The 13,348-nt window shown below is 40.2% G+C and overlaps 1 protein-coding gene across 1 annotated transcript in view; it reads left to right on the top strand.

The window, feature by feature from the left end:
- The window catches only part of mrc2 (mannose receptor, C-type 2), a 100,616-nt gene that overhangs the window by 68,143 nt on the left and 19,125 nt on the right, over positions 1 to 13,348 (top strand). The window contains exons 18-19 of the mRNA XM_084328945.1: positions 1,233 to 1,401; positions 1,709 to 1,851. Coding sequence (XP_084185071.1) covers positions 1,233 to 1,401; positions 1,709 to 1,851 — 312 coding nt within the window. The remainder of the gene's footprint in view (positions 1 to 1,232; positions 1,402 to 1,708; positions 1,852 to 13,348) is intronic.

Genomic DNA, 13,348 nt, shown 5'->3' with positions numbered 1-13,348 from the left:
GTGGCAGTAGGTGGCAAACATGAAGGCAATTTCAACCAATCAGAACGAATGTGCCAATACACTTCCTGGAAGCTCCAGCAAAATGTCAATAAGGCAGGCGCCTATGCCGCGCCACCATCTTGCTCAATGCAGCAATTCTTTTTTCAGCAAAGCCTAATAAAAGTGCAATAAACAAAACGGATACATTCACTGTGTGTTCTGCCTGTCATTTGTTGATGAAACAAAACTAACATCAACACAAGTGACCACCAAGAGCGGATAGTTTAGGCTAAAAAACGATCGGTAGCATTGTAGCATTGTTAGCTGCATGCTAACGTCAATGGAGTATGCCATTATAACAATATAGCATTGTGGCTAGAAGCTAACGTTAGCTCACGCTACTTAGCCAGCATCAAAACTGATGATATCGCGAGCTATCAGTAGTTAGATAACATTAGAGACAACGCTGTGTGTATTAAACAAAGGTGAATAGATGACTGGGCCATTTTGTTTAATGCTTCTTAAGTTGAAAGAGGAACTCTGAGCTAACAGGGTCTGAATCCTGATAGCTCACGTTAGCCAGCTGCTCATGCCATCGGTAATGCTAGCAGAATGAATGGATGTAAACTTTATTTAACATATTGCATATGGGTACAATACAATACGGCTCAATACAAACAATTGTTAAGGGAATGCAGACTGTTGTAGCTTGGACTGGGGTCCTTATAACAATAACTTGACAACACATGGTAGCTGAAGCTATTTGGGACACGGAGCTCTGTCCCAAACACACACACACACACACTCTGCTGTCACCGGAAGGGCACGCAGATGGTATCTACTGCGCATGGGCGTTTTCGCAACAACGGCTAGCGTGCTGACTACACGCTGTTTGTCGACTCGTTTTTTTGCGTATCTCCAAACGCAAACACAATTTTGCGTTTCAGCCGTATCCAAAAAAAAACGCCAAAAAACGCGTTTCTGTGTAGATAGGACATCATACGTCGTCAAAAACGTATAAAAAAACGCCAGGAATACACTAGTCTAACCATAGCCCAAGACTAGGGGTAGGGCCAAGGGAAGGGGGATTGGGATTGGGCCTTTTGTCGCTAAACAGTTGCACGCCTGAAGGCAAAGTGTATTTATTCATAGCAAAGGGTCTGGGTAAAGATTTAACTTATTTATCGACACAGCGAGCACCTTCATCAGAGTCATGAGTATTTATTTATTAATATGTTCTCCTCCCTCTGCAGATGACCAAGGAGGAGGGGGACCACTGGTGGGTCGGGCTTCATACACATGAAAATGAGGGCCGTTTCCGCTGGTCAGACCACTCTGTGCTCAACTATGTGTCCTGGGCCCTGGGGAGGCCACATGCACTCAGCCGGGATCGCAAGTGTGTCCACATGTCTGTCAGCAAAGGTGAGAAGTCTGTCCGTCTGTGTTGTTTAAACCCAAAGACAGCGTCTGCTGATCGGTCGAACCCTTGCACTGAAGAACCATAATACAAGTGTGAATGCCATACACCCTCTACTGTCTTTAACTATGAATGAACACAACGCTAACTAATGTACCATCTTTAGATAATAACAATGTTGAAAACATTGTTCCTCTGAAAACATCAAACAAAAAGTTATATGGTTCTTCTTCGTCTGAGGTACTCAGGATTATGTAATTATCATATTACCAATTCTAGTATGGAAGTAAAATGTTTCACCTCTTTCAACAGCGGAGTGGGCCGATCAGAAGTGCCACTCAGACCTGCCCTACATCTGTAAGAGAGTGAACGTAACAGGGACCATTCCACCGACTCCAGCAACCCCCTTTCCCCCCTCGGGCTGTCCTGTTAGCTGGACCTCCTACCAGCACAAGGTAGAGTAGCACTCTCTACTATAGACTATAGCCTCTCTAGTCTGGAACAGAGTCAGGCTTTAAAACTGTGTAGGACCCAGGCCTAGAACTGCACTCTGAGAGGGAGGTTTGCCCTGGGTGGGAGGTTCAAAGGGTCAACGTGGGTATAAAACAGGAGGGAAGACTGTCAAGTTTTAAACTGTGGATACCAAACAGAGAAGGTAAAGACGACTTTGAACTGTTGGTCAGTAATCCAGAACTATTTTATTGCACTGTAAAATATATATATATATTTTAATCTATTCTATTCTACAATTGTATTGCACTGCATTATTGCACTATTTTACTCTGTCTATTTTATCTTACTCTTTTTAGTATTGTCTATTTAAAACTGAATCAAACCATAAACAAGGTGGCCTGTTTGGGATGTTAGATCCTAATGTGAAAAACTGTGATTTTATATGTCATTTTATGCCTGTCTTTTTTCTGTTGTGAAGCACTTTGAGCTGCAGTTTCTGTAGGAAAGGTGCTATACAAATAAAGTGTATTATTATTATTATTATTATTATTATTATTATTATTATTATTATTATTATTATTATTATTATTATTATTATTATTATTATTATTATTATTATTATTTAGTATTATTATTATTATTATTATTATTATTATTATTATTATTATTATTATTATTATTATTATTATTATTATTATTATTATTATTATTATTATTATTATTATTATTATTATTATTATTATTATTATTATACCCTCTAGCCTAGAACTCTATACACTATAGTCTAGCACACTATACACTCTCTACTATAGAATATACCCTCTCTAGTCTAGAACTCTATACACTCTCTACTATAGAATATACCCTCTCTAGTCTAGAACTCTATACACTCTCTACTATAGACTATACCCTCTCTAGTCTAGAACTCTATACACTCTCTAGTCTAGAACACTATACACTCTCTACTATTGACTATACCCTCTCTAGTCTAGAACTCTATACACTCTGTACTATAGAATATACCATCTCTAGTCTAGAACTCTATACACTCTCTACTATAGAATATACCCTCTCTAGTCTAGAACACTATACACTCTCTACTATAGAATATACCCTCTCTAGTCTAGAACACTATACCCTCTCTAGTCTAGATCTCTATACACTCTCTACTATAGATTGGGATGTTTGTGTTCAAGGCATTGAATGGTCTGGCCCCTCAGTACCTAGCTGAATTTCTCCATGTTTGCACCCCAGCTAGAGCACTGAGGTCATCCAATAAATTACTTTTAGATGTCCCAAGGTCTAGGTTAAAAACAAAAGTCGACAAGCTTTTGCGGTGGCTGCCCCTAAGTTGTGGAACAGTCTTCCACTGCAAATTAGGTCTGCCCAGACCCTAGAGGTTTTTAAAGCACAGCTGAAGACTCACTTGTTTTCATTGGCTTTTTGAGGTGTAGGTTTGAGTCTAGAACAATATACACTCTCTAGTCTAGAACACTATACACTCTCTAGTCTAGAACACTATACACTCTCTAGTCTAGAACACTATACACTCTCTAGTCTAGAACACTATACACTCTCGTCTAGAACTATATACACTCTCTAGTCTAGAACACTATATCCTCTAGTCTAGAACAATATACACTCTCTAGTCTAGAACAATATATCCTCTCTAGTCTAGAACACTATATCCTTTCTAGTCTAGAACACTATACCATCTCTAGTCTAGAACACTATATCCTCTCTAGTCTAGAACACTATACCCTCTATAGTTTAGAACACTATACCCTGGGCAGGAGAACAAAAAGGTTGGTGTCTGGAAGATTAAAATAGATCCCCAAATTATTCTTGAGAAATAGTTATCAACCGACTTTAGATGTGTTATGTTGCCAAATTCTTCCCGTATACTAGGCTGAATAAAACACTATAAGCTAGTAGGTTACTAGTCTTAAAATGGGGTCAATCTTGTTACATTATCTAACACCATAGCCCACCAAATTAGCTTTAGGTACTGAGAACAATCGCCCTACTGTATGTCTCTATTCTTGTGCTATGAAAATAGGACGTCTGATGGAGGGGAGTTAGCCTGTCAAACTAAATGGGGATATTATTTAGCTATTTTTTGCAATTGCAACAGCTGTTTAGTAAATTAAAATACAGGGCTTTAGATATGATATTTAGATATGATGATCTAAACTACAAATTAACTGAAGAAAATATGTTTCACAAAGCTTATTTTCATACAGCTCTTGTTGTTATCAATGAGAATGAGTGGCATTTACCCCCCACTCTCTCAGGCAACAGCAATAATAATTATGCTTATAATAATGTCATAGTGAAATAGGACAATTACATCCAAAATATGTGTCCCCTCAGAAATAGTTTGCAACACCACTGTTGTGCAGTACACCTCTCTCTGTCAGTGATTTTGTAAATTTCCCGGGATATAATATGTATACATTCCCTATCCGGTCGGTAAATGTGAGAGGGAAACATACCACAGCCGCCCCAGGATACATTTTAATTACCTCCCATGTGCCTCCATGGCATGGTGAGTGTGAATTTAGTTTATGGATGAATAATTTAAACAAATTAGGATATCAAGCCATCAAGTATTCACTGCGTTTCACCAAGTGATCTCTATTTTAGCTCAGGGTTAGGTTGTTAAGAGTTTAAGTTTATGAATAAATAAATGTACTGTACGTAAAAAGATGTGGAGAATTTAATCAGTTTAGGATATAAACCACCAAGTGTTCACTGTCTTAGAGCCTTATTGACAGATTATTGGAGGAAGGAATCTCAATTTCTTTTCCACATTTATCGTAACATGCCGGTATACACTTTTCAGATGAGTTATGTCTTTAAAAAGACATAAATGGGGTTTAAAAATAATAATAAAGGAAAAAAAAGAAAATATCCCACAACAACAGTGTTTTAGTGTTTTAGAAAATCTCTCAGTTCACACAACAACGCAACCACGACCTGAACGGAGGCTGCAGGGATCTCTCCATGGAGAGGAAATACTTCAGAAATATGTGTGGACAGGGCCATTATAGTCAAGATGTTGGCGTTTTCCATACGCTTATTAACCCGTACACACTGTGTATTTTTTGTTTCTAAAAATCTTCACCCTTTTCAAAAAGGTCCGGTTTTAGTGACCTAAAATGCAGTTTGCGTTGTAGACGAAAGGCCAAACTGCATAGAAAAAGCTACGGTTTCAAAAATGCCTTTGAATGTCTGGACAAGGCCTTATACTGTATTATCTTAAGCAAATGTTATTATTTAAATCCTATAGGTTTGATAAATGTGTGGTTTCATAGTGAAAGACAGTAAAGTGCTTTTGGTTGATAGTATCCATGATGGGAGATCTACACTGTCCACCCATATCCTTTAACATCTAAACTAGGTTCCCATGTACTGTATGACACAAGGGATAATGGCATCATATATATTATGTATTGGTAAATGCTTTTGGGTAGGGATACACAACCAATAATATATTTTCTGTTATGACCGACATTTACCAATATCAATATGATGTGGTCTGTATAAAACAAAGTTTGCACAGTAATTCAATTGTGTACATATATTGAAAGTAAGAAGACGCGAAAACACTGTAAAATGGAAAATAATCTGTTTTCATTTGTTGTTTCTACAGTTATTTCAATGCTGTTGTTCACCTGTAAACACCCAAACAAAACACGTGAGGCCAAATTAAACACAGAAACCTCTGCAACTAGACAGAGAAATAATCACTGGTTGTTGGCATCTGCCCAGTGCTGCTCATCAGAACAATGCTGATACCTGTAGATAAAACAGCTCACAGATGGTCCTGTGGTCGCGGATATATCATGCATCTCTACTTTTGGGTGATGTAATACATAGAAATTCCAAATGGCTTGTATCGACTTTACAAGTGGAAGTTCTTTACTTAGTAAAGGACATGTGTGCCTGAGGGCTTGGGCTTGTTCAGCAGTGTGTCTCTGTTGTCTCTGCAGTGTTTGAGGGTGTTTGACGACGAGGCCAGCAGGGCTACATGGTCTGCCGCTAAGCTGATGTGTGAAGTAAAGGGAGCCGTCCTGGCAGTGGTGCCTAATCATCTGGAGCAGGGTACTGACAACACACACACACACACACACACACACACAGACACACACACACACACACACACACACACACACACACACACACACACACCACACACACATGCACAAACATACACACACACACACACACACAATACACACACACACCCTCATGCACATACACACACACACACAAGCTCGCTCACTCACTCACAATCTCTCACACGCACACATACACGCACACACACACGCACATACACACACGCACATACACACACACACATACACACACCCTCATGCACATACACACACACACACAAGCTCACTCACTCACACACACACACACACACACCTCTGGGAGGTGCAGAGAACATTTAGTCAGCGACTCAGTGCATGTGTGTGTGTCTTCCTGTGGGTCGCCCATCGCATGTGTGTGTGTGTGTTAATCTGATGACAAATAAAGACTTATACTTATACTACTTATACACACACATACATACACAAACAACTTACAGTAGAGACAGAACACAGGCTATGTTTACACACTTGTTATCGTCCGATCACGCCTGGACATATTTACCGTCAGATCTGGACAGTTGTGATTGGATTAGCCAGACCACATCCTGAGGTGGTCAAGCTCACAACATCTGTCTTTCCTATCTAGTCTAGAACTCAATACACTCTCTACTCTAGAACACTATACACTCTCTACTCTAGAACTCAATACACTCTCTACTCTAGAACACTATACACTCTCTACTCTAGAACTCAATACACTCTCTACTCTAGAACACTATACACTCTCTACTCTAGAACACGGTACACTCTCTACTCTAGAACACTATACACTCTCTACTCTAGAACACTATACACTCTCTAGTCTAGAACACTATACACTCTAGTCTAGAACACTATACACTCTCTAGTCTAGAACACTATACACTCTCTAGTCTAGATAGAACACTATACACTCTAGTCTAGAACACTATACACTCTCTAGTCTAGATAGAACACTATACACTCTAGTCTAGAACACTATACACTCTCTAGTCTAGAACACTATACCCGCTCTAGTCTGGAACTCTCTAGTCTAGAACACTATACACTCTCTAGTCTAGAACACTATACCAACTCTAGTCTGGAACTCTCTAGTCTAGAACACTATACACTCTCTAGTCTAGAACACTATACCCTCTCTAGTCTGGAACTCTCTAGTCTAGAACACTATACCCTCTCTAGTCTAGAACACTATACACTCTCTAGTCTAGAACACTATACCCTCTCTAGTCTGGAACTATCTAGTCTAGAACACTATACACTCTCTAGTCTAGATAGAACACTATACACTCTAGTCTAGAACACTATACACTCTAGTCTAGAACACTATACACTCTCTAGTCTAGATAGAACACTATACCCTCTCTAGTCTAGAACACTATACACTCTCTACTCTAGAACACTATACACTCTCTAGTCTAGAACACCATACACTCTCTAGTCTAGATAGAACACTATACACTCTAGTCTAGAACACTATACACTCTCTACTCTAGAACACTATACACTCTCTAGTCTAGAACACTATACACTCTCTAGTCTAGAACACTATACACTCTACTCTAGAACACTATACACTCTCTAGTCTAGAACACTATACACTCTCTAGTCTAGAACACTATACACTCTCTAGTCTAGAACACTATACACCCTCTAGTCTAGATATAACACTATACACTCTAGTCTAGAACACTATACACTCTCTAGTCTAGAACACTATACCTGCTCTAGTCTGGAACTCTCTAGTCTAGAACACTATACACTCTCTAGTCTAGAACAGTGTTTCTCAACTGGTGGGTCGCGACCCAAAAGTGGGTCGCGGGGCCATTTTGAGTGGGTCGCGGATGTGTATGTAAAAGAAAAGTGATTTTTTTTTTTTTACTACCTATCTTTGTGAAAGTGGCTTCTCAGCTCTGGTCCAGCTGAAGACAAAGCGGAGGAACAGATTGGACATTGAGAATAACCTCAGAGTTGCTTTGTCTACCATCACCCCAGACTTTGAGACTCTTGTCAGGAGCAAACAACATCCACAGTTATCCCATTAGTTCCCTGGGATGTTAAGCTAAGAAGTCTGCTAAGAAGCATAATTATTTATTATTATTTTATTTCATTGGGGTTTTAGCAATAATTGCACTTTTGTTGCACTTTTTTGTGTTTATTTCATGTTTTGAAAGATTGCATATTACTGCATTTATTTATTTTTATTATTATTTGGGTCGCAACTTAATGACTAAGGAAAATGTTGGGTCCCGGGGCTAGACCAGTTGAGAACCACTGGTCTAGAACACTATACCCTCTCTAGTCTGGAACTCTCTAGTCTAGAACACTATACACTCTCTAGTCTAGAACACTATACACTCTCTAGTCTAGAACACTATACACTCTAGTCTAGAACACTATACCCTCTCTAGTCTGGAACTCTCTAGTCTAGAACACTATACACTCTCTAGTCTAGAACACTATACCCTCTCTAGTCTGGAACTCTCTAGTCTAGAACACTATACCCTCTATAGTTTGTTTCCTGGATAGGCCTGCGATCCTCAAGCCACTAGCGCCAATGTATGATATCCAGATCATTAGCCTATAGTTGTAGCCAAGGCCTCTGATATGTAGAGCTGACACTACATGTTTTCCCAAACAGGCTTGGTCCATATGCAGGTCAAATGGGCAGCCTATATCACACACACACACACACACACACACACACACACACACACACACACACACACACACACACACACACACACACACACACACACACACACACACACACACACACACAGTAATAGCATTATTGATGTTGTCCCCACAGCCTTTGTCACCACGCTGCTGTACAACGTCAGTGTGGACCTGTGGACGGGTCTGACGTCAGACTCTAAAGGTCACTTCCAGTGGGGCCAGCCTGGCTTGCTGAGCTACACTAACTGGGGCCCCGGAGAGCCTCTGGACAACAGTGGGCCCCTTCACAACAAGTCCCCGGTACACACAACAACAACAACAACAACAACAACAACAACAACAACAACAACAACACTGCCTATTCATGACTTTCAAATGTATCAATATCAATATAAAGAGGTTTTCTTTTTCTAAAATGATATCTTTTTCATATTTTGTTTTGTAAATACACTGCTGTCATAAAAGTGAAACTTAAAGAGGGGAAAACATTATGTTATCAACTATTTTAATATTTTGTACAACAATTAGACAATTTTATTTGTTTTCTCTCAAAACACACCGTTTTGGAACGATATCATCCTGCCTATTTGTGATGAAGTCACTGTCGCCTCTCAGGGGAACTGCGTGGTTCTGGTCCATGGAAACCCAGAGAAGAACAGCGGCATGTGGGCCTCGCGGGCCTGCGAGATGGAGAAGCACGGCTTCATCTGCCAGAAGAAACCAGGTGCAAGTCTGAAGCACAGCAACATGAAGTCCAAATGATTGATAGATAGATAGATAGATAGGTAGGTAGGTAGGTAGGTAGGTATAGATAGATAGATAGATAGATAGATAGATAGATAGATAGATAGATAGATAGATAGATAGATAGATAGATAGATAGATAGATAGATAGATAGATAGATAGATAGATAGATAGATAGATAGGGACAGACAGACAGACAGACAGACAGACAGACAGACAGACAGACAGACAGACAGACAGACAGACAGACAGACAGACAGACAGACAGACAGACAGACAGACAGACAGACAGACAGACAGACAGACAGACAGACAGACAGACAGACAGACAGACAATGACATGCGGTTAGTGATTGGGCTAGTTACATGTAATGAAACATATGATCCTCCTGTAAACCTTAATTTGACCTCTCACCCCACATGCTGTCTAACAGACTAAATGACTGGTAAACGTGAAAGGGAGACACTGGTCACTTTCACCATAAAATAACTGGGGTTTGTCAAGAAGCTAACCACAGTAACCACGCAAACAGTGAAACTGAGAAAAACAGCTTTAAAGTTCCTTGACGATCCAGTGATTTACTGCAAATCTGTATACCCCTTTTCTCTAAAAACAGAACAAGATTGAAATTTGAAACTTTGTCACAAGATAAAACAGATATTGAGAAGTCCAATTTCACTTATAACTCAATTTTGAAAAAATATGTTGTTACTGAGGATAGTTTCTGCAGGGCAGTATAGACTGTATACATTATGTAGTATACAGTACAAGACAAGACAGACGGTAATAAAGCTGAACAAATATATAAAACACAAAACCTGGTAAGTTAGGCTGAAATTACTGAATCTGTTTCTCATTTACATTTAGTCATTTAGCTGACGCTTTTATCCAAAGCGACTTACAAGTTCTATACAACAAGTCATCAGGAAGGGCACAACTCTATCAGCTGAGTAACCATGTTCATCAAAGTGTTGAGTGCTACAGTGTAGGTTAGTATAACCGGTATGAAAGAGACTGATTTGGCAACATGCAACATTTGAAACATTATTCAAATGAGTCCCCTACTTGACCTCTGCATCGCCCTCCCTCCCAAATTATTCACATTCTTGAAAAATGTATAAAATAAACAAAAATACTGAGCCATTGTTATGCTCCATTGCTATGCATTGTTATGTTTGTTTTAAACAACCAACAAGTGATTATTCCTAAACTTCACTTACCAAGTCCCCAAAACTGACCATCAAAATCTGAAAAGTTCAAACTTGCTCTCCTCGTCGGTATCTTGTTTCAGACCCAGGCATCGCCCCAGCCCCGGCCCTCATCCCCTCCACGTTCCTCACGGAACCCGTGGTGTTGGGCAGAGCAACGTACCGCGTGATCAAGAAGCGTCTGGACTGGACCGGAGCTCTGCACGTGTGCGAGTCTGTGAACGGGACCCTGGCCATAGTGAAGGACCCCTACCAGCAGGCCTACCTCAGCCTGTTAATGAACAGCCTGCACCAGTCCGCCTGGATCGCCCTCTACAACTACGGGGTGAGAGCTTGTATCCATCCTCGTTAGGAACAAGGAAACTATAAAAGAAGGAAGGGTCATCATGTTAGAATACCAGCATTCTATGCTCTGCTTGGTGCCAGACTTTGGTGCCAGTTCTATTGAAGCCTATATTAAAATTGTAAATATACAAGCTATCTGAGGAGATATACATCAAACGATAATCAAATGTTAGCTAGTTAACAATGCAACAAATTGTCGATGATTGTGACATCCGAGGTAATAACTTGTTTAAACGACATAAACAAGGTCATAAACGAGGAGATGGCTGATACCATTTAACTCATTGTCGGCCAAACTGAAAGTTCCCACACTTGGTACCAATATGAGTTCACATGCTACACACTGACGTAATGACCCTTCTTTTATAGCTTCCTTGGTTAGGAATTGACCTATTTCAAACCCTGCCCTCTTTTCTTGATCCTCCAATTACAGCAGTCGCTTTCCTGGGACAAACAGAGTAAAGCGACAGTTGTGATGGGAGGATCAGGGAAAGAGGGCAGATTCCACCTTTTTATTATTTTAAAGGAACACGCCAACATTTTGGGAAATTAGCTTACCGTCTTCTCCAGAGAGAGACAAGAAGATAGATACCAGTTACCTCTCTGTGCGTTCAATAGAAAGCTATCTGGCTGCATGTTAGCCTAGCTTAGCACAATGAATGGAAGCGGACAGTGCCGGTTAGCCTAGGCATTGTCCAACTAACACCTCTCCCGAAGGCTAACCGGCACTGTTAGAGGGGAAACTGGTATCTATCTTCTTGTCTCTCTCTGGAGAAGACGATACGCTAATTTCCCCCAAATGTTCCTTTAAAACATAACAATCATACTGTTCCTGAAAATACTCATGACTGGAGTCCATAGTTCACCCATCTCCAAAATTAGCATAGAAATATCCATAAACCTCTTGTCTATGTGTCTTCAGGGAAGGCCCTTCACCTGGTTGGGCGAAGAAGAAGTGGCATATTCTAACTGGAAGGACGGACAGCCCAATCAGATGTCTGGATGTGGACACATGACCAATACTGGACACTGGACTATGACTGCCTGCGATGCTAAAATGGAGGCTGCCATCTGTCAGATTAATGCAGGTAAATTGGAGAACACTGAGCGTGCTTCAAATGAGGATATCATTGACCATATTCACATGGTGGCCATTTTAGCTATTAGCTGTTTCCAGTGATGTATTATAATCTAAATTTAAGTGGAAATGAGTTTGATAGTGTATATTTAAAAATCTCTCCACACAGATTTTTGTGTTTGGCCTGTAATTAAGTCAAGTTTATCTAATTGTACATTTCGGCGCTTTTCATTTTTTTTTTTGGATGTGTTATTTTTGTTTGTGTTCTTCTGTACATTCAAGTTTGTTGTGTTCATGCATGTACAGTGTGATCACGTAACACAAGAGTAGAGACAACATTTTGAAATGCCAGCGACCTCTAACGGTACACCGGATTCAAGCGAAAACTTCAGTCCTCCACTGTTTCTCCCCCTTCTCAGATGAGCCTGTGGTCCACCAGTGGAGTTACCCGGGACAGTGTCCTCACTCTCTGGGAGACTGGGCCTGGCTGCCCTTCAGAAACCACTGCTACTCCTTCAACCTGCAGAGCCTCAAGCTGCAGCAGGACGCACACACAGCCTGCAGCAGAGGTGAGGACCGCGGACTCCGAGCACCTCCCAGACTCATCCCTCCATTCATCCAGTCGTTCCTTCAATTGCAGTTAGCCAATCTGCCCCTAGTGGCGGCTCACGCGTGTGACACTTTGTGTTCAATCGAAGAGTCCAGAAGGCGTGGCGAACACTTCACACCTTTGACACGTTGTGTCCTTGTTTATTTGTGCAATGGAGTTTACCTAGAGACATTTTTTAAGCTGATATAAAACTGTATGATTGAATTTGACGCTATAGAATTTTGTAGTAATTTGATGCAAGTTGCATAAAGATAAGGTATTTTTTTGAGGATATAACACAAAACAATACTATTCTGAAAATAAACAATATTATGTGTATCTGTGATTGCTGGTATTAATGTGATAATCAACTGGTGTGGACTGGATAGTTTACCCACCTTTCATTTGACCACTGCATGGCTGGTACCAAGGACTCTTCTCACACAGACACAAGCCCCCTATTCAGACCGTCCCGTGGTCTCTGCTCAGTGCACTTCATTCCACCCTATGCCACTATGGATGTTATTGACAAAATAATATGTCAATACTTCTAAATTTGGCCGTGTTTCATTGAGCTCACTTAGAAATGAAGCGCACGTCATTATTATTCCTCTCACTTTCCTTCATCATCTCTTTTTGTCATTCAGAAAAATGTTCCTTCCTAATTATATATATAATCTTTTTTGTATTATTTATAGCATTGATAGAATGATCA

Source organism: Notolepis coatsorum (assembly GCF_963971535.1).
Source record: "Notolepis coatsorum genome assembly, chromosome: 14".
In the NCBI taxonomy this organism is placed as follows: Eukaryota; Metazoa; Chordata; class Actinopteri; order Aulopiformes; family Paralepididae; genus Notolepis; species Notolepis coatsorum.
This window is presented reverse-complemented; position numbering and strand designations above follow the sequence as displayed.